Raw genomic sequence first — 24,342 nt, 5'->3', positions numbered from 1 at the left:
AAGACACGCATACATAACAAAGATAAACCTCCGGTAAAAGCTTTATCTGAGTATTTTAAATTTCACAAGGTTGATTTAACAGCATTGAATGTAATGTAATTACAATACATTCAGTTAAAAAGACTTAAGCATTCAATTAGGTGTTCAAGAGTAAAATGAGATGAAAGACCACTGGCGCTGTCAGTAACAACACGCTAGCGCAGAAATTCCATTGAAAATACTGGAGTAAAATAAACTGTCATATTTTAAAGACATGGTGGGGGGAAGTGTTATTTAATGCAGTGCTTCTTGTCCGATCTGACACCCACTTCATATCGTATATATCTAACAGGGAGTGAAGATTGATGATTTTTAAAGAAATTAGATCTTAAACTCACAGAAAGACAGGAAAGACAGTTCAACGGAAGCCCTTGGGCTGCCTGGTTGAAAATTAAAAGTCAGTGTGCATATAGCCCATTGAACCTTGTGTTGACTCACTAAACTGAAACCAGCAAAAAGACATGTGACATGCTCTGGTTTCACTGAATCATATGTTTAGTGGTTTTCCTGCTTCACTACTTCATAGTTATAAGCTATTTCAGTATAGATCTAAAAGAATAATGGAGATGTTTTTTGTCCTCATCCTCATGGTCTCTACGCAAGCAGGTGAATTTTTTCAGCATTTTTAGGGCATGTGGCTGCTTTTAGAAAAACCACAATCACTCTGTCTCTTTATTTGCTTTTTCTATCTCCTTTACTAGCATGTAGCATAAGCATGTTGCTTTGTATTGTTCTAGTAAAAAAGGTAATGATATATTTTAATAGTATATGCTATTACTAATTAATTTAAACATTGAGAGTAGTTGTTCCATAAAAGAAAGATAAGATTTTTATGTTAATCATACAGAAGCAGTTTTGAAGGTTTTATTTTCTTCAGAACTTCAGGCAGTTATAGGCAAGCCAAGTGTTAAAGCAGCTTTATATAGAGAGAGTTTTAAACTGTTATATATATATAATATATATATAATACATTTATATATATATATATATATATATATATATATATATATATATATATATATATATATATATACATTTATATACATTTATATATATATATATATATATATATATATATATATACATTTATATATATATATATATATATATATATATATATATATATATATACATTTATATATATATATATATATATATATATATATATATACATTTATATATATATATATATATATATATATATATATATATACATTTATATATATATATATATATATATATATATATATATATATATACATTTATATATATATATATATATATATATATATATACATTTATATATATATATATATATATATATATATATATATATATATATATAAATATATATATATATATATATATATATATATATATATATATATATATATATATATATATATAAATATATATATATATATATATATATATATATATATATATATATATATATATATATATATATATATATATATATATATATATATATATATATACATACATACATATATATATATATATATATATATATATATATATATATATATATATATATATATATATATATATATATACATACATACATACATATATATATATATATATATATATATACATATATATATATAACAGTTTAAAACTCTCTAACTTGGTGACTGAAATATAAACTTTTAGACAAATCATGCAGCAGGAATTCTGGGGAAAACCCATACTGATAAACGCTAAAATAGTGATATAATTAATTTAGGTAGCTAAAACAATGAAATTGATATCCAAAAAGGGTTCTCTTTTAAATAAGAAATAAAAAAAAGTTATATAGAATTGATGCTTGATCCATGACAAATCCTTGATGACAGATGCTTGTTGTGGTATTTGCTGGCTGAGATGATTTTAACAGCCTTGGCTTTTAAATGAGTGTTTTAGCTAATTGAAATAACTTGCCAGGTCAAATATTTTAAGTATGGTTATGTTTTTTAGAGTTGCACTCCTACATCAGCTCTTATTTTAAAGTAACTGGAATTCCCAAACTTCCTGAAATCACTGCTGTTACTAGAGTGGATCAGCTGAAAGTCCATTACTATGACAGTAATAGTAAAAAGTGCATTCCCAAGCAACCATGGATGAAGACGGCAAAATTTTAAGAGTTCTGGGATTAAATTAATGCCTATCATGATGAAGTGTACAATCAACTAAAAAAGTATTTTGATCTCAAAAAGAAAAATTACGATAAAGCAGGTGTGTGCTTTTTTCTATTTTACAATTCAGCGTATTTTATTTGTAAAATATTTAACATTTCACTATTAACTCTGTTTCAGATGTGCACACTTATCAGTGGATTGGCTCTTGTGAGTGGGACGATGAAACTGGATACACAGATAGATTTAATGTTGTTGGTTTTGATGGCGAACACCACATCACACTGGACTTGCGTGGGAGAAAATACATCTCACATACACAAGAGGCTGATGACTTAGCAGAAAGCTTGAATAACTAAACAGATCTTCTTGAATATAATAACAGATGATTGTGTTTACTTTCTACAAAAATATTTAAGTTTTGGCAGCAACACGTTTTATGGAAATGGTACAGTACTACATCATGGTGGCGTTTCATTGTCATACATGTTAATGTGAATATATGAAACAAATTACAACATAATGATGCAGTCTGTTAGCTTTTGAGATCAAAATAAAAAAAAAGAACAACAGGAAATGTTTGGTAATTAACCACAATAGAACCAGTTTGGACTTCAAAAAGTCTTATTTGTGACATAAATTCTATTGCTGGAAATATTTCCCAAAGTTTTTGCTCCATTTTACAGTTTTTCTTGATTGCTTTGATGCACTGAAACTCCACATTCTCACAGCCGAAACTCAATCAATCATTACACAATGGATAACAAAATACATAAGTCAGTGTGAATCAGTGCACCATTGCTTGTCATTCATTCATTCATTTTCTTTTCGGCTTATCCCTTTATCAATCAGGAATTGCCACAGCAACAAAGATTGGGACAAAATTACACCTAAAACACTTCATCACTTGGGGCTTTATTTTGACGGTCCATGCGCAGAGCGCAAAACGCAGGGCGCAAATGCTTTCAGGGCATGTCAGAACGCATTTTTGCTAATTTAAGGACGGGAAAATCTGCTTTACGCCGTAGTGAATGGTCTAAAAGGGTTGAGTTCATTTTCTTAATGAGTTATTGGTGTGTTTTGAGAATAAACCTATTAGAGTCTCATCTCCCATTCCCTTTAAGAGCCAGCTGCGTCGCGCCATAAGCGCATTCGCTATTTACAGGACGTAAAGTAAGTCTAAGTGGAAAAACTGAGCATTTCACAAGCAAACAGTTAACAGTTTTTTTTAACAGAAAACTGTTAAACAGAGCATCTACTGCTGAGAATGAGAGATATTGGATCTACCTTCACTTTCGCTCTTGGGTAGGGAAACCTTTATGCACAGACATTAATTAGTAATAATAATTAATAAAATAATTAATTGCGTTTGTTAAGCGCAAATATTCATTTCAAAACTATTTCTAAATTCAGTTCTATTTTCCAGCAAACGAATAAATGAACAATAATAACGAAGTGTGTTCAAAAACCTGAGTTATATCCTAAAACACATGCTGTGCTCCATATGGTCTAAACCTGCGGGTGGGCAAATCTAAGCTTGTTTTTAATAAAACAAATATAAATATGGATATAATAAATAATACTGCTAATAATATTAACATTATACAAAATTTAATTGTTATGAATGAACTGAAAAAGCCTCCCGAGATGAAGAAGACATAAAAGCAGTGGTTTTTCATATTTGTGTAGGCTAGAAAATAATATGTTTTTTAATATTTTAATCCTTTATATTTATATCCTATATCTATTCTTATTATATCTTATATATATCCTTAATATTTACATTTTTTCATATGTAAAGATATTAGCTTATTGCTCTACATCTTGTGCGTATTAAGCAGTGTGTAAGCGAGGCGCAACTATGCGCTGGAGTTTAAACCGGGTTTGTTTTGGTCTAATGAAAAATCTATTTTAGTTTCTCAAAATAGCAACGCGCCAGCAGTGCACCTCAAAACGCCTTTCTTTTTAGACCAGAACGCTTATGGGCGCACATATGAGCGCTAATGCATTTGCTATTTAAACAGCGTAGCGCAACACCTCAAAACGACTCTTGCGCCAAGCTGAAACTACCAAAAGACTATTGCGCCGCGCCTTGCGCCACATTGCGCCGGGTGTATGATAGAGCCCTTGGTGTCTTTAATCCCTAAACATTTTTTAAGTGTTGTGAAAATGAATGGCAACATTACAAAAGGGTAAATGCTTTACTGTTCAACTTTATTTAAATGTGTTGCAAGAAACCAAAATTGTGTTTATAAAATGTGTTCATTTTTGAAAAAAAAAAGTCAGTTTAGTATGACTTTAACCATTGTAAAGCCTGTCCCAAGGCACTTATAAAATTTAAGCGGATATCATGATTAATATGATCAAATGCAGCACTGAGGTCAAGTAAAACTACTAAGATGATGCTTCTATAAAAAGAACATATAACACATATACAGTACCTATCCGATAGCACCAGCTTTCATGCATTTACAAGATTTAACAAAACATCTCTATTACGGCTATTAAGTCCAAAGGCTATAGCTCATTTAGAAAAATATTGATAAAACACCATGTTTCTGTGACATATCTTTAAAAAGAAATTAATCATTCAGAGTGATCTATCAAGTCTCTCAATCTATGCTGCATATAAATAACATGATATAATAACACCTCTGCTGACTCAGAAATGCAATTTGCTATATTTTATTGTAAATGCAAAGCCAACTTTTATTACAATGCTGATAAGATGCTTCCGTCAGTTCAAAGCTCGTGTAATATTGGAACATAGTTCATATTTTGTTAAAACTCTTGTCTTTTTTTCATGAATAAGATGTATCAATGGGCATTTTTATTTCACTGAATGAACTTGAAAAGATTTCAGGATCAAGATAGTTAAATAGTTCATCCAAAAATAAGTTCTGTCATCATTTACTCACCCTCATTGTCATAAGGTTTTTGAAATTCAATATATACCTAATGAAACCAGTAAAAGTGGCCCCTCCTAAAAATCAAAACAACCAAACATTTGAAGATCCATTATGGTCATTAAAGTTATTGTTAAACAAATTAAAATAAATTCAGAAATATTATCCATCAGTTTGGATCATAAGCAGACTCTATTCAGACTTCCTCTTATCAAGAATTCATTTAAAAAAGATTTCTTTTCCTGTTTCTGTTTCTTCAAGGTGCATAAAAGAAAACCACAGAAACAGTCTCTTTAGAATGACAGCTTGTTAAAGAGGATGTGAGACTTTGTCCCTGTCAGCTCTTTCCGACCTTGAGACATCAGTTACAAATCACATCAAGCTGTTGCTCAATATAATATCTTTTGTTGTCAGGATTTTTAAAAATCAACCCTGCGATTAGAGAAGTGCTATTCACATTGCTAACCGACTTTAATGTCAGTCCAAATTAAAACTATGTCAGTAGATGCTTCCTTTGAGTCCTGCTTGAAAAACCACAGAAAGCTGTGAAAAAAAATTGGTTGATATAGGGATGTAACGGTATCAAAATTTCACGATGCGGTAATACCTCGGTATGAATGGCACGGTTTGGTATTTATTGAATCATTTTAAAGGGAAAAACAAAACTATTTTAGAGACTCAAAAAAAGTGCTAGAATGTTCAGGTTACCTCAACACTGAACAGATCAATGACATACAAATGATCTATCTGTAAACTTTCAAACAGGAACTTAAATTGTTCAATTTTAATAACAAAAAATAATAAACCATGTAAAAAAAAAAACACCACTCGAAAGGACGAGCCATGAGTGAGATAGAGGTCTCTTCGTGGTACTTGTCAATGTCTCCATCAATCTGAGCAGTGTGCTGTGTTCTGCTGTCCCCTTGACTAAAAGAATCCCCATCATGTTAGTCGTATTCCCCGACTTGTATTTCAGCACAGTCTGGCAGTGCCTGCATACCCTTTTTTTCTGTCACCTTTTCTTCCTTCTTGTTTCTTTTCAGAGAGAAACTAAAATGCTTCCACACATCTGATTTAAAACCAGCTTTAGGTTTGACCATTTTTAGCTCTTTTTCTTTGCCGCTACTAGCAGCACCCTCCATTTCTGCATTACTGGATCTGTAGAGACAACAGACCGCAAAGGATGATGGCCACGCCTGGGCTGATGAAAATTGTAGTTTCCGCTACCTCCCATTCGCCTCAGCAAACTTTTCACCAAAAGACCTATGATTTTATTGAGTCACAACCACGGTAATATTGAAAGAAATTGCTATTGCAGTATGACGGCATTTACAATATTGTTACATTCCTATTGATCACACATCTCAGCATCAAAATCAGTTTAGTCTCTTCCTCTTGAAAGAAGTGACTAATAACGATCTGTTGGCATATGTTCTATACTGTTATGATGATGGAAATCGGTTGCATCTCTAGTTTTAACACAGTTTGTTGCTCAATATTCTTAAAAAAGATATGCATATTGACCACAGTTTGTTTGTGACAACTTAAAATGTTTAGCTTTACAGTTTATTCATGGAATTACAGTAATGTGGAAAGTGTTTACCCTCTTACTGATTTCCTATTTTTTTGCGTGTTTGTCTTAGTTTTCAGATAATCAAACAAATTTAAATAATAGTTAAAGATAACACAGTTTTACAATGAAGGGAAAACTAAATACAAAACTACATAACCCTGTGTAAATAGCACCCCCCCCCCGCCCCCCCCGCCCCCTCCCACCCATTAAAACATATGTTAACTACACTGTAAAAAGTGTTACTTAAATAAAACTTAAAAAAATTAAGGCAACATTTTCCAATTACTTTTTGTAAGTTTAGTGAACTTCTTGTTATTTTGATTTGGTAAAAATCAATATTATTATTTTACCGTTTGCAAAAAAATTAAGTAGAGTCTACAATATAAAGCAAAATTTTTGAGTTTAACCAAAGTGTTAAAGATCAGTATATTGATCAAATAATACTTAATTAAAATAAGTAACATTTAAAATAAAAAAATAAATTTATTTGATTTTAATTAAATCATTTTCTCTATTACTCTTAGTTTATACAAATTATTTTTTAATTCAACTTTAATAAGGAAAGAGAGGTATTTGTCAAATGTTTATTACTCTAACATTTGCCATACACAAACAACTGGGTGCACTTGTTATCAATTTATAATCAAAAGTTTTTATAATCAATTTTATTGTTAATGTTGTAAACATTAACATTAAAAATTACAGAAACTTCTAACCTCATCTTTAAGCGCAGCATAGAAGACCTTTAAATGCAATCTGTACACTAACAATAAAATACAGTGAATCTTGACCTGAGCAATTTACATAAACAGACTAGCTTAAGTGCACAGTACAGTACATTTTCATATGTACTACAACATTGAAATAAAAAAAATAAAGTGCCTCTGATCTCAGCATTTGACATAACAAAACAAACTTTGCCCCATATATACAAAAGCAAATCAAATGCCCATATTTGCTGCAGACTTATCCAGAAACTGAAGAAGTCAGTGCGTGACTACCACATTGTTCCAAGTCAAACTGTCCATTGAACAAAAGTGATGAAGCAAAGAAACAGAACCTTTGAGTGGCAACTAATTAACTAACTCAGAAGTTTTTGTGTCATGAATCAGGAGGAAGACTTTGGACGCAGTGTGTCAAGTCCCACAAAATGTCTTTGAAACACCTGAAATGTTTGCTGAGTTGTGGTGGATACTGCAAGTTCATAGCCCTGGCGTGGTTTCCAAGACGAGTAAGCACAGGGATGCCCTCAATGATGATGCCCACCACATCTGGAACACGGCAGACATATATCTGCATATTGCGCATTTTCAAGTCTTCATAGACACTGCTCTCTGTTTTTCCCTGTATGAGAAAAAACAGAACAATAAGTGGCAAAACTGAAAAAGCCATTCTGACAGTTATATTGTCAGATGATTATGATTTTTGCATCATGTAAAACAAGGATTTTACTTTTGTGAAACTGCAGTTAAAAATGACATTATTAAGTCTACAAGCAACTAAAAGTCCAAAAGGTTAACTTGGGACCCTGGTTCCTGCATATTCATTTAGGTGTTTGTAGGCGTGTTTCGAATGTTTGACAGAGCTCCATCTTTGTTCTATAATTCAGTCAGACATAAGATTGATATCTGAGGAATGTGTGCCTTTCCCAAAAAAGTCAAACTATGCTTTTTAAACAATACTTACATAGTAGTCAGAGATCAGCTTTTGCCCACTCTCTCCCATGTATTCAACGAGGCATCTCAGAGCCACGTCTCTCTTCCTCACCACAGAGGTACTTGAATCCTGTAGTTGGTAAGTGAATAATGAAAAAACTGAATATTGCAGGCAATATAACTACAAACGTAAAATGTCATTATCAGTGTGGTTCTGTACAACCTATTCAACAGAGTTCAACTCTATCTATCTATCTATCTATCTATCTATCTATCTATATATATATATATATATATATATATATATATATATATATATATATATATATATATATATATATATATATACATACACACACATACATACATACATATATACACACACACACGCACATATACATATATACACAAATAACACATATATACATATATATATATATATATACATATATATATATATATATATATATATATATATATATATATATATATATATATATATATATATATATATATGTATGTATGTATATATATATATATATATATATATATATATATATATATATATATATATATACACATACGCACATACATATACACAGACACAGAGACACACACACACACGCTTTTTTTATATTTACCCTTAAAATTAATGACTTTGTTTTGCACTATTTACCTATTAGGCAAGATGAGTAAATAAAGTACTTACTGCATAAACATGCATCAGCCACATTGTTACCATGTTTGCCTTACCTGTATCAGTTCCAATAACTCCAATTGATGTTTTCACCAGTCGCTGCACCCTTCGCACTAAACAGGTCAAGAAGTTTTGGAGTGTATTTGTCCAGCTGGGACATAAAAACCGATTCTTGTGGAACACCAGTACACCTTTGGAATTCTTCATTTATCTGTAATACATCAATTGTTTGTCTGTTATTTGGAACCAAATGTGTAAAGAATTGGCAACCTTTTATTCCTATGTAATGAAATCCTCCATAAAACATGTGAGGTAAAATTTTCAGTATGTGTTCAGCAAAAAGTGTGTCTAGCATCACATAAACATCTTTGTTCACCATTATTTGCCAAGCAGCATGTCATTGATAAATCATTTACCTGGGCAGGCCATCTTTCTTTAATTTTTGCACATCTGGGCTCTGGACAACCACTTCCATTCTCCCCCAGCTATATGTCCTAGCCATCATGTCATTTATGCTTCTGACATCTCTCTAAAAAAGCAACACAAATTAAAAGAAGAGTTTAGGTAAACATCAGGATCATTGATAATATTGCAATGCAAATAAACATTTAATCTTTTAAATTGAACAAATGATTTAAGGCAAATTAAAACATTTCAAACAAATTATCAAAAGATAAAGTTAAACCTTTAACAATTTTTATGATACATTGCAGAGATGGGTGGTAAAAATATAATGTCCTCATCTTTTTCAATCAAGCAGGAAATACATTTGTGACTACAAACTTAGCCGTTAACTTATAACTGACACATGTACGAGTGAGATAGCCCATGCTAGTGGTGTTCTGCTAGCTAATTCGGAAAGAGGCATAACATTTAAGACGAATGATTTGAGACAGAATAATTCACATTCACCAAAGCTATACTAGACAAACAAAATGACAATGTTTCAATGGCAATATATCTAACATATTTCGATCCTACGTTTGCGATAGTTGTTTTAAGATTAATGTTAAATTCCGTACTTTCGGTAAGGCCGCATGGCGCTTGCAAAACTGACACACTTAACCGTTACTGTCATGAAAGGCGACTTGTTTACATTTTACAGTGCAATAAATGCGTGATCAGTCGGCTAAAACCTAACTTTATGCAATGTAAACAGTTACTTACATGTGTTGCCCGTTGTATAAAGCCCTCAAAAACTCCACAGAACGTCGAAACTGGTCCGGTACAGGTATGAGCAACGGTGTCTTTGCTCTGCATGCGGGCTGCGTCATGTGGGCGGGTCGTGAAGTTTTACTTTGGATATAAACACTTAAATAGAGTTTTGTAGAAGCAATTTATTTTGAAGGTCAGTAAAACACAATTTTTTGATGGGTAATAATAAGTTACAAAAACAATCGCAATTTTTACTTATGTAAAACTTAAATTAATTCCAAATGGAAAGGTAATTAATTTATTGGAAGAAATATACTTTTTAAAATTAATTCCTATGGACAACACCCTTGAAGAACTTTTTACAGTGTGCTTTATTAAAGTTCACTCTTCATCCGCGGAATAATAGTCCTCCTGACCGGATGAGCAGTGCAGGTGTGGCGGTAGCCCCTGCTCCTCCTCCAGATGCTCCAGCGCACGGATCTCCTCCAGTATGTCTGCCGGTAAGCTGATCTCCAGCGGCCGCACCATCAGCAGCAGTTTCCGGCAGTAGTGTCTCTCGGTGCGGTCTACGGGCTTCGGAGGGAAAAGCTCGGTGCTCAGCAGGGCTTTGATCGGCCGGTCCCGGAGGTTTATCCGCAACACGCGGTGCGGTCTCCCGGGCACCCGCGGAGGCCGAAAGTCCCACCAGTCCTGCTCGGTTTCCCGCAGGAAGTGCTGCAGGTTCCGCAGCTTGAGCAGGCTCCGGGGCCCGCGGGTGGGGAAGCGCAGCTCGTGCTCGAGCTCGAAGTCTTCTATCCAGTCCCAGTGCTTGGGTCTGGTCCTCCGTTTGACTTGTCGGCGGAAGGCCTGCAGCTGCTGGTATTTGCTGTGGATGTAGGAGCAGCACACGTTTATCTGGGCCGCGATGGACCTCGCAGTTCTCGCAATCGTCTTCGCCATCGTGCGCTGGGAAACAGTGTTAACAGCAGTAAAGTGGAATGTAAGTTTGATAATCCGACAGAGAAATGACGGTTTAAAAGAACCCGCGCGTGTTCCGAGAGTGACGTCAGAGCCAGCAGCACGCGCCTTCCAAAAATGACGTCAATCCCAGCAGCCAGCAGTTGTTGTTACAAGTGATTATTTTCTGTACTTGATGATTTGGGGAACTTACTGTGTTATGAACGCTTTATGACTGTTCGTGACTTTCCTACTCACTTCAGAGATTATAATACTGTTCGTAGAGATATCCCCACTGGTGTAATGCATCTGGGCAATAGTCATATACAATACATTAAAATAATAAACATAATCATTTATGCATCACGGTGGCACAGTGGGTAGCACAATCACCTCACAGCAAGAAGGTCACTGATTCAAGTCCCGGCTGGGTCACAGTCCAATCACATACGCTTTAGGGGAATTGATCAACTAAACTGGCCGTAGTGTACGAGTGTGTGTGTGTAAATGAGAATGTATGCATGTTTAACAGTAATGGGTTGCAGCTGGAAGGGCATCCGCTGAGTAAAACATTCTGGATAAGTTGGCGGTTCATTCCACTGTGGCGACCCCTGATTAATAAAGGGAATAAATCGAAAAGGAAATGAATGAATGAACAGATCCATTTAATTCCTCAGCAAAGTCATCGTATTGTTCTGTGAGGCAGATTCTGTTGGGTTGCATTAGTTAATAATGTAGACTGGAGAAAAGCTTGGTTGTTGCCTTATAAATACTTTCTTCCTAATAAAAATAAAGGCATTTTAAAATACTGCAATAAAAATCTCATTTATTTACAAATATGTTGATATTCCGAGTCGTTCTCCAGTTTGTGGTAAGGATGATGAAACTGTAAAACTTTTATTTTGTATGTGTGAATGTGTCAAGTTTTGGTTTGACTTGCATTATTATTTAAACACTCCTCCTATCTTTAAGTTTAAATTATTTATTATTACATAGATTTTGCACATGAATCTGAAGACTTTATCTTTTTTATTTTGTTAGGAATTTTTGTTTTCCACATTTTCTGATTGAAGTTGACTGCTTAAATCCTTCTGTATGTGCAACAACAAAAAAATGTGTCCGATTTTTGTTATTACAGTTGAAGTCAGAATTATTAGCCCCCCTGTTTATTTTTCCCCTGTTTATTTACAGGTGACATTACCTGCTGTTAATGTCACTTGTATTTTCCCTCTCTTGTATCTCTCTTATATTGATCTCCTGATTGTAATTGTATATTTTCATTCATGAATTTAAGAAAATAATTGAAAACATTTTTGCAACAAGCGATACAAGTAAACCATTCTATCTTTCGGATGAGACGTTAAACCGAGGTCCCGACTCTCTGTGCTCGTTAAAAATCCCAGGATATCCTTGGAAAAAGAGTAGGGGTTTAACCCTGGCATCCTGGCCAAATCTGCCCAATGGCCTCTGTCCATCATGGCCTCCTGACCATCCCCATATCATCACTGTCTTCATCACTCTGTCTCCTCTCCACCAATCAGCTGGTGTGCAGTCTGGTGCAGTATGGCTGCCGTCGCGTAATCCAAGTGGATGCTGCACACTGGTGGAGGATGAGGAGATTCCCCTCAATGTGTGTAAAGCGCTTTGAGTGCCCAGTTAAGCGCTATATAGATGTGAGGAATTAATATTATTGTTATCATATAGTTTAGATTATATATTACAATACCCATAAAATTTGAATTAAATACATTTTATTAACATCTACCCCAACCTTCACAGTGTAAAAGCAGTAATATACTCGTATCATTTATTAAATTACCCAGTAAACAGTATTTTATTAAGGTCTACCCCAAACTTAAGCCCAACCCTCACAGTACGCTAAATATATACATATAATTGTTGTACAATGTCACAAAAATGATGCTATATTTATGCAAGTAGGCTCAGTGGTTAGCATTGTGGCCTTGGAAGGTTGCTGGTTTGAGTCCCGGCTGGGTCAGTTGGTGTTTCTGTTTGGAGTTTGCATGTTCTCCCCATGTTGGCATGGGTTTCCTCCAGGTGCGATAGGGGAATTGATTGGCCATAGTATATAAGTGTGTATGGGTGTCTCCCAGTACTGGGTTGCAGCTGGAAGGGCATCCACTGTGTAAAACATAGGTCAGAGTAGTTGGTGGCTCATTTCGCTGTGGCAACCCCTGATAAATGAAGGACTAAGCTGAAGGAAAATGAATGAATGATGCGAGTATCTGCAGCTGTATCCCTTCTAAACTTTACCCATTAAAACTGAGCGTGTGTGTGTGTGTGTGTGTGTGTGTGGATCCTCATGGGGGTTTGAGGTGTCCAACTGATGCCTGTTGTGTACACAGTACAGTACATTTTCAAATGTACTACAACATTGAAATAAAAAAAATAAAGTGCCTCTGATCTCAGCATTTGACATAACAAAACAAACTTTGCCCCATATATACAAAAGCAAATCAAATGCCCATATTTGCTGCAGACTTATCCAGAAACTGAAGAAGTCGGTGCGTGACTACCACATTGTTCCAAGTCAAACTGTCCATTGAACAAAAGTGATGAAGCAAAGAAACAGAACCTCTGAGCGGCAACTAATTAACTAACTCAGAAGTTTTTGTGTCATGAATCAGGAGGAAGACTTTGGACGCAGTGTGTCAAGTCCCACAAAATGTCTTTGAAACACCTAAAATGTTTTGCTGAGTTGTGGTGGATACTGCAAGTTCATAGCCCTGGCGTGGTTTCCAAGACGAGTAAGCACAGGGATGCCCTCAATGATGATGCCCACCACATCTGGAACACGGCAGACATATATCTGCATATTGCGCATTTTCAAGTCTTCATAGACACTGCTCTCTGTTTTTCCCTGTATGAGAAAAAACAGAACAATAAGTGGCAAAACTGAAAAAGCCATTCTGACAGTTATATTGTCAGATGATTATGATTTTTGCATCATGTAAAACAAGGATTTTACTTTTGTGAAACTGCAGTTAAAAATGACATTATTTTTTAAATCAAGTCTACAAGCAACTAAAAGTCCAAAAGGTTAACTTGGGACCCTGGTTCCTGCATATTTATTTAGGTGTTTGTAGGCGTGTTTCGAATGTTTGACAGAGCTCCATCTTTGTACTATAATTCAGTCAGACATAAGATTGATATCTGAGGAATGTGTGCCTTTCCCAAAAAAGTCAAACTATGCTTTTTAAACAATACTTACATAGTAGTCAGAGATCAGCTTTTGCCCACTCTCTCCCATGTATTCAACGAGGCATCTCAGAGCCACGTCTCTCTTCCTCACCACAGAGGTACTTGAATCCTATAGTTGGTAAGTGAATAATGAAAAATATGAATATTGCAGGCAATATAACTACAAACGTAAAATGTCATTATCAGTGTGGTTCTGTACAACCTATTCAACAGAGTTCAACTCTATCTATCTATCTATCTATCTATCTATCTATCTATCTATCTATCTATCTATCTATCTATCTATCTATCTATCTATCTATCTATATATACACACACAGACACGCACATATACATATATACACAAATAACACACACACATATATATATATATATATATATATATATATATATATATATATATATATATATATATATATACATACACATACGCACATACATATACACAGACACAGAGACACACACACACGCTTTTTTTATATTTACCCTTAAAATTAATGACTTTGTTTTGCACTATTTACCTATTAGGCAAGATGAGTAAATAAAGTACTTACTGCATAAACATGCATCAGCCACATTGTTACCATGTTTGCCTTACCTGTATCAGTTCCAATAACTCCAATTGATGTTTTCACCAGTCGCTGCACCCTTCGCACTAAACAGGTCAAGAAGTTTTGGAGTGTATTTGTCCAGCTGGGACATAAAAACCGATTCTTGTGGAACACCAGTACACCTTTGGAATTCTTCATTTATCTGTAATACATCAATTGTTTGTCTGTTATTTGGAACCAAATGTGTAAAGAATTGGCAACCTTTTATTCCTATGTAATGAAATCCTCCATAAAACATGTGAGGTAAAATTTTCAGTATGTGTTCAGCAAAAAGTGTGTCTAGCATCACATAAACATCTTTGTTCACCATTATTTGCCAAGCAGCATGTCATTGATAAATCATTTACCTGGGCAGGCCATCTTTCTTTAATTTTTGCACATCTGGGCTCTGGACAACCACTTCCATTCTCCCCCAGCTATATGTCCTAGCCATCATGTCATTTATGCTTCTGACATCTCTCTAAAAAAGCAACACAAATTAAAAGAAGAGTTTAGGTAAACATCAGGATCATTGATAATATTGCAATGCAAATAAACATTTAATCTTTTAAATTGAACAAATGATTTAAGGCAAATTAAAATATTTCAAACAAATTATCAAAAGATAAAGTTAAACCTTAAACAATTTTTATGATACATTGCAGAGATAGGTGGTAAAAATATAATGTCCTCATCTTTTTCAATCAAGCAGGAAATACATTTGTGACTACAAACTTAGCCGTTAACTTATAACTGACACATGTACGAGTAAGATAGCCCATGCTAGTGGTGTTCTGCTAGCTAATTCGGAAAGAGGCATAACATTTAAGACGAATGATTTGAGACAGAATAATTCCCTTTCACCAAAGCTATACTAGACAAACAAAATGACAATGTTTTTTTGTAAAAAGTACACAAAACAAAGTAGAAACATAATCTGGCAATATATCTAACATATGTCGATCCTACGTTTGCGATAGTTGTTTTAAGATTAATGTTAAATTCCGTACTTTCGGTAAGGCCGCATGGCGCTTGCCAAACTGACAAACTTAACCGTTACTGTCATGAAAGGCGACTTGTTTACATTTTACAGTGCAATAAATGCGTGATCAGTCGGCTAAAACCTAACTTTATGCAATGTAAACAGTTACTTACATGTGTTGCACGTTGTATAAAGCCCTCAAAAACTCCACAGAACGTCGAAACTGGTCCGGTACAGGTATGAGCAACGGTGTCGTTGCTCTGCATGCGTGCTGCGTCATGTGGGCGGGTCGTGAAGTTTTACTTTGGATATAAACACTTAAATAGAGTTTTGTTGAAGCAATTTATTTTGAAGGTCAGTAAAAAACAGTTTTTTAATGGGTAATAATAAGTTACAAAAACAATCGCAATTTTTACTTATGTAAAGCTTAAATTAATTCAAAATGGAAAGGTAATCAATTTATTGGAAGAAATATACTTTTTAAAATTAATTCCTATGGACAACACCCTTGAAGAACTTTTTACAGTGTATGGTTTATCACACCTGAGATCAATTTCTGTAGCCATACCCAGGCCTGATTACTTCCACACCTGTACACAATCAAAAAATCACTTTGCTGCCTGGCAAAGTGTAGTAGACCTAAAGATCCTCAAAAGCTACTAGACATCATGCCGAGATTAAAAAAAAAAAGAAGTCAAAAACAAATGAGAAAGAAAATAATTGACATCTACCAGTCTGGAAAGATTACAAAGCAAATTCTAATGCTTTAGGACTACAGCAAACCATCCAAGGTGAGAGCCAATATACACATGTCAAAAAAATGGAACAGTTGAGAACCTTCCCAGGAGTGTCCTGCCAACCAATATGACCACAAGAGTGCAGCTATAACTCATTCAAGAGGTTACAAAACACCCCCACAACAACATCTAAAAATTGTAGGCCTCAGTTTAGTGGCCTAGTCAAAATCCTGACCTGAGTCCAATTGAGATGATGTGGCATGCCCCTAAAAAAACGGTTCAGACTTAAAAGCTTTCCAATGTGGCTGAATTACAAACATTTTACAAAGATGAATAAGCCACAATTCCTGCACAACACTGTAACAGACTCATTGCAAGTTATTAAAAATTGCAGTTAATACCAAAGGAAAATAATACAAAAGGATATTGAGAAATTGTTAATATTTCTTGAGGGATGCCACATGCAAACTTTTCAATTTGTTAAAATATAATTTCTCAAATAAAGTATGATTATGTTGCATAGCATATGTTTGTTTCAGAGTATATAATGCTGTGTGTATGTGTGTGCGTGTGTGTATAAGAGAGAAAGAAAGAGAGCAGAGGAGACAGCTGCACAACAGTGCTGGAGTCAAAGCAGAGCTCATAAATATGCACAACTGTTCCAAATATGGTCATAATGGAACTTTTCTTTCTAGGGGTCATTTTTGTGTATTAAATGAGCTTATAAAAACAATTTCTTTAGAATCTTTTTAACTAACCTAAGCTATTTACCTACTAAGCAGATATCAGAGAATCATTTCACTTACTGCATAAATCTTTATGGCACCTTATAAACTTTCAAATTGCTGGTAGTTCTTAACTTGAATAAATTACCATATAGTTTCATCGAACATATTCTTTAATGCATCTGAAGAAAATAAGGGTTACCTACATCCTTGCCTGTTGGTAAGAAAAATTAACCGGAAATGTCCTTTTTGAGTAAACATTTTAACTGATTTCTATAACCAACACCCTACGGATGCAAGGGTGAGTTGGCATGCTTCCTTCTGACTCATTTGTGCTTTTTGTAGGCAGCATTATTGTATTATATTTTTTTCTGTTCTGATCTGCTCTACTTTTCAGGGGTGGTTAATTTTTTGTTGTTAATGTTGATTTTACTTTTATAGTACGGTTAAGTATGATCACATTGGTGTAACTGTAAGATCATTTGACGAAAACCTAATGGTAACTCCTGAATGTTGTATCGGAAGGGTGTTTCTCCACCCCAAGCATTCACATCTTTATTTAGCAGCGCTTACCAGCATTCAGTCTTGAAATTAGAGATAAAATGACAAGCTAACACCACTGTTTATTATTGTTTATGCTAGATTTATTTTTAAAAGGAGGAAATATGACCACACTACCTCTCTTCAATAAGGGGCCTTCATCGGCTGACCCATCCAATTCAGAATTGATTTGTAAGTGCTTTGATTGGTCTTTAAATCCCTTTATAATCTAGCCCCAACTTATCTTTTTTAGAGCTGTTAATATTTTAAACTCCTGTGAGATCTTTTAGATCAAGTGATCAAAATCTTTTTTTAAGTCCTCTGTCCAGCCTGAAATGTAGAGGGGACAAAGCTTTCTCTGTGGCGGGTCCTTGGTTATGGAACATTTTGCCCCTTGAGATTAGAATTGCTCCATAACTATCTATTTTAAATCTCTCCTAAAGATTGAGCTATTTAGCTTCACTTTTAATATTATTTTTATAGTCTTTTCTACCACTTTATTTTTTAAATGTATTCAGTTGTTTCTCTTGTCTTATTGTTATGTTTTTATATTCTGTATTTTTATTTTACTTTGACCTATGTGCAGCACTTTGGTCAGTCTTGTGTTTTTAAATGTGCTCTATAAATATATGAATTTGTTTAAATAACTAAATAAATAAATACATAAATAAATAAATATAATCCATTCTCTTTAAAGAAAAATGTGTCAATTCATTTTAAAGTTAAAAGTTAATACTTTTTTATTGTAAATACATATTTAAAAAATGCTTAAATGTAATAACAATAATAGAAATGCAAATGTTAAATAAATGTATTTTTGTATATTATAATAATTGTTCGAAATGCATATTATTAACAGTAAAATTATATATTTAGCTTTAAACACTTACATACTCATTTATTGCAAAAAGGTATTACTAAATATTAGAAGACATAATCTCTTGTTTATATTTGTATTTGTGTATATTTATATAATATTATTTACTTATTATTTGTCATTTTTGCAAATAGTTCTTCAAAATTTTAAAAGCCTAGACCTCTTAAACTATTTTTTATTTACTAATGTTTTATTTTTAAAATAAAATCTTAAAAAGGCAAAATTAAACTATAATCAGTGTTGCCAGATTGGGCGGTGTCTCGCCAAATTGGGCGGTTTTGAATTTGATTGTGTGGGTAAAAAATGGCATAGACTCCATTCAGTTAGTAGTGACCAGTGAATATTGCAAACCACATGGCCCACTCGCAAGAGAAGATGAAGGAAAGTTGTATTAAAATCTGACTCTCCAACACAATCTCACGGCAATTCGTAACTTTTTCATTTAGTGGCTAATTCGTATGAATTCGTACAATCTAATTTGTACAATTTAGTACGATTTGCTTATCCCCCAATGACGGTTGGGGTTAGGGGTGGGGTCAGGTGCCACGCCTCCTTTTTAAAATCATACCATTTCGTACGACTGAACTCGTACGAATTCGTACGAATTAGCCACTAAACTGGCAAAACGTAAAATACTTACGTTTTCTTGTGAGATCAGGCTGGACTCTCCCATGCACGCGCATCACTCAGAGCCTGCAGTTAAAGTCACTGCAGTTTATCGTAACACAGCAAGAACAAACATAAAAGTGTTATCTGATTTGCAAGCAGCAACTAATCATGTTCAAAGTAATGTAAAACGCCAAATGGGACAAATGAATACTCCATTACTAAAATAAAACATACTCTTATAGGTAGTGTAATTTACACATTAATAAGCGCAGTGTGGGTGGGAGGGGGGCAGTGTTTCGATGTGATCTAATTATGTTGTGGTTCTGTGACTGCTGATGTTGGTAGCTGTATGGTTTAAAATATATATAACAGTTAAAGTAGCTAGGTTAATTTTGATTTAAATAAATTCAAATTAAATAAAATATTAATCTAATATTTTGAGCATTTTTTGTGCCTTCGAGCAGATTTTGGACAACTTTTGGGCTGGGAAAAAGTCTGCTGTATCTGGTAACACTGACTCTGATAGAGGTTAAACATTATTATTATCACTACTAATACTTTAAACATGCATTAACCACAAACAATATATGTTAAAAGATTCATATATGTCAAATAAGATGTAACTATACGAAAATCTACAAACCTTGATGTTCTCATTTATTTTTATTTTCATTAATTATTTCATATTATTGAAATGCATTATTCATCATTCTATCAAACACTGATTATTTATGACAAAAAAAGTCACAAAAGTCAATATGGACGCAAGGTTATCGATTGACCCAACTGTACAGGTCATTGTACACTTTTTTATGCTCAGAAAGCTGCTCATGATGCAAGCAAATATGACACAATCTCTCTCTCCAATCGGTGTACATTCTAACATCATAATGAAGATGCCATTTAAAATAAGACTCGTATCGCTTTCTGTCAGCAGCAACTTGATTTAAGAAAGCAGCCAGTTCCTTAACACTGCTGAAGTCATTCACATGGATGAAAGATCCTGGTGGAATATATAATTCATAAACATTCCGTGGTGGGCCGAGCACTACCGGCACACTTCCTGCCTGAAAAGAGTTTCTCCACAGCTTCTCTGTAATATAATCTGTGGATATTGAGTTTTCAAATGCTAGGTAGAAGTAACATTGCGATATGGTGGATAGCAGCTTTTTGTTTGAGAGTGGCCGGTTTGTCCATTGACCATACACTTCAATACGTCTGGAAGGAATGTGCTTTTTCAGCTGATGGAAAACTAGAGAGCGACTCTGGTTGGATTTGTATTTACTGACCACCCAACAAACCAGACAGTCACTTTTACTGGGAATGACATATGTAGTGTTAGTCGATTTGGCGATAAGCTCTCCGTAAGGCATGAAGATGTCAGCATCTCGACGGTAACTCATGGTCCAGTTGAAGATGCTGGAGTAGTTCCTCAGGTCGCGGTTGTTAATGGGAGGCTCCAGTGATAACCAAATCCACTTCTGCTTTGGTGGACGTGACAAATGGAGAGGAAGCTCGGAGTATCCGGTCCAGAGCTCATGATGGTGGAAGACTACAACATCTGCTTGAGAGAAAAGGGATCTGTTGTCTTCCAGGAAGCATTTAGGGATTTTGTATTGACTCATACAGATGCCTCTTTGTAGTCTGTAATGAACTCCAAATGGCCAGTGCCATAGGAGGATGGTGAGGTTATGCTCGAGACTTTTAGGCTGGCTGGTGGCAGTGTGAGTTAAGAATAGCATGCTTTTACTCCAGGTTAAGAAATTGTAGAGCAGTAGAAAGGCAAACAGACAACAGAGGGCATGGTTATGTTTCATGGCACAAGTACTGTGAAGACAAAGAGGAGAGATGGTGTTGGAACAATTCGAAATTCATTTTGAAAGTAGAGATTAAAAGCGATATGATGTGATGGTGTGAACTTGCAGAAACACTTACTCATCACTTAGCATGCTTTTAATCACAACTATAAAGTCTTCTCTTAAAAGTTAAGCTTTCAAGATGGGATCTTTACTGAAATGCCAATTTGGTTTCTCAAAAATCCTTTGAACAAGCAGTTCTTTAATGGATAGTTCACCAAAAAAGGATTATTTCCTCATTTATTGACCCTCGTGTGGTTATAAACCTTCACGACTTTCATTCTTCTGTTGAACACAAAGGAAGATGTTTTGAAGAAAGCTGCAAACATGTAACCATTGACCTCCATTACATGTTTCTAGCTTCAAAATACCTTATTTTGTGTTCAACAGAAGAATGAAAGTCAAACAAGTACACTGTAAAAATTATATGATCGATTGGTCCAGACAACATACGTTTTTAGGTCATTGTAACTTATTAAATTAAGTTAATCATGTTCTAACTTAATTGTATACGTTACACAAGCTGTTTTAAGTCAGTTTAACATAATATAAGTTCAATGGACTAATAAAGTGAATTTGATTCAGCTTAAAAATAAGTTATTTTAAAAACAAGTAAATTAAGGCAACCAGGATTTGTTTACAGTGTAAAGAAAGTTTAAACGATTACAAAAGTTGCATCTTGGGTGACTATCCCTTTAAAATATATTGATATTAATAATAAATTTGATTTAAAGGACCTTTCAAGAAACCCAAGGTCACTGTACAACATATATACACAATTCAATAATTCAAAATTGTACAATATACAACCAAAAACATTAACTTCTGTGCATTAGGGAAGGTTTCATTATACTTAAAAAAAAAGTGGAGGATTTTCCCCTTTTGCCCTTGCCATTTGGTTTCCCACAACATGAAGAACATTTTAATGGTCTTACCTTTTCCACATTCAAGAACTTTTTTTTTTTTTTGGAAATAAAAAGGATCTATAAATGTTAAAGATTCTTCACAGAAACATCTGTATTAATAAAGAATCTTTATGTTAAAGAATATTTGTTAATCACTCTTAAAAATAAAGTCCCCAAAAATGGCTTTCAGTAATGCCTGTATGCCTTGTTTTGTTAGTGTAAAAAACATATTGATACAATGAAGTACAGTTTCACTCTATAAAGAGCCTTTTGTATAATATAATGTTTTTATAGATGTTAAAGCCTCTTTATGGAACCATCCATGTCAATAAAGAACATATTTACAATATTTACTCCTTTATTTTCAAGAGTGCAGCTATACCATGCCTTTCTAATAGACAAATAATATAGTTTTTTTCATATAGAATAACAAACCCAGTCTACATAAAAATTTATTATAATACAACTTCTGATTGGATTTTCTAACATGATAACAAGCACAAGCATAAAATGTACTTGCCTTGAGTGATGAGTCCAGCAGCAATATGAAAATGAAGTAAGCGATGGTAGTCTTGAAAGCAGATTGCCACTGCCTAGTAGGCGAATGACACAAACTAAAACTACATCCGGTCTTGCCCAGCCTCTTGGCAGGCTTGATTTGAAATGAAAGTACAGGACCCTTGAAATCAACTGCGTGTGCTGCAAAGATTCACCCTGCACATGTGTAAAGGGCCACACCTCTTCTGGCACACAGCAAGCAAGATTGCCTCAGAGTTATTACACAAACCTACTGAGAGTACATGTGGTTTTGGTGGCCTTTAAAGGCCTAATTTCAAGTAAAACTAATTTGTGAAGTATAGGAATTCAAAAGATTTGTAGTAATGTTTGTAAATCTAAAGAGCACATTTAAGATTGGAGTTAACTATAAGTGTCACGAGCAAAGAAGAGGTGAAGTCAAATGCAGAAACACAAAATCTTTATTTAAGGAGTGAGTTTCAGGAAAAGCAAAAAAACAAAGAAACTCAGTTAAGTGAACACTGAGGAAGTGCAGAGGAAAAATTCCAAAACAACGGGACACTCACTCACTGGCAGTCCTAGACACAAATACAGGGTGAGTAACAGAATGCTTTACACAGACACACAACTCATGACATACTGACAAACATGAAGGGAAATGACGTGCAATAGGAATAGGTATAAATAGGAAAAAAGAGAATAATAGGCAGGTGGAATGAATTAGCTGAAATGACCTGTGCTCCTATGACTGCAAATGAAAGCAGGTGAATGTTGAGGTAATCTGTAACACAAAGCAGGAAAAGAGAGCGAGAACTCAAGGCACGGTGACAGTACCCCTTCCTTCAAGAACGTCCCCTTGCGTTCCCTGAAGACTCACCATGGACCTGATGAAACTGATCAATGAGAGAGTGGTCCAGAATATCCCAAGCTGGAATCCAACAACTTTCCTCCAGACTATAACTCTTCCAGTCTACCAGATACTGATAACCTCTAAATCTCCTACTCACATCCAGGAGACGGAGCACTGTGTATGTGAGTGCACCCTCAACCAGTCTGGGAGGTAGAGGAGCAGAGGTTAAGGGCTGCAGGGGGGAGCAAAGAACGGATTTGATTTTTGACACATGAAAGACCGGGGTGAATGTTTTTAAACTGAGGACTTAATTTGAGTCTAATCGACACTGGACTGAGCACGTTGATAATGGGAAAAGGTCAGATGACTTTGGGTCCCAATTTAAGTGAGGGAAGTCTAAGAGGAACAACAACTGGAAAGGTGTGTCTGGGTTCAACCTCACTTAAAAGCGACAGGACGCCTACCTCTCCATTCTTGGACCCTGGGTGATAAGAGATGTGGAAATTAAACTGGCCAAAGAATAAAGCCCAGTGAGCCTGACGAAAATTAAGTCATTTGGCGCATCTGATGTATTATAAATTTTTATGGTCGGTCCAGACCACTAAAGGAACCCCCAACCCTTCCAGCCCGTAATGTCATTCACCCAACATTAACCTGACAGCCAGTAACTCCCTGTTCCTGATGTTGTAGTTCTGTTCCGAAGGGGTTCATTGGTGGGGAAAGAAGGCGCAAGGGGGTATTCTGTCATCCGATGATGATCATTGAGACAAAATGGCCTCTACACCTACTTCCAACGCATCCACCTCCACCACAGACTGACACATCGGGTCTTGA

At 34.7% G+C, this 24,342-nt stretch overlaps 1 protein-coding gene across 1 annotated transcript; it reads right to left on the bottom strand.

Moving 5' to 3' along the window:
- Window positions 1-19,487: 19,487 nt before the first annotated feature.
- zmp:0000001132 lies at window positions 19,488-23,087 on the bottom strand. The gene is made up of 2 exons (XM_021476464.3): window positions 22,663-23,087; window positions 19,488-21,208 (listed from the first exon to the last, which is right to left on the bottom strand). The coding sequence occupies exon 2, from the start codon at window positions 21,196-21,198 to the stop codon at window positions 20,152-20,154; it is 1,047 nt and encodes a 348-aa protein (XP_021332139.1). The 5' UTR covers window positions 21,199-21,208; window positions 22,663-23,087; the 3' UTR covers window positions 19,488-20,151.
- Between the last annotated feature and the right edge of the window lie 1,255 nt (window positions 23,088-24,342).

This window comes from Danio rerio, chromosome 5, assembly GCF_049306965.1.
Source record: "Danio rerio strain Tuebingen ecotype United States chromosome 5, GRCz12tu, whole genome shotgun sequence".
NCBI lineage: Eukaryota > Metazoa > Chordata > Actinopteri > Cypriniformes > Danionidae > Danio > Danio rerio.
Note: the sequence above shows the minus strand (reverse complement) of the source record. Positions and strands in the feature narration are given on the sequence as shown.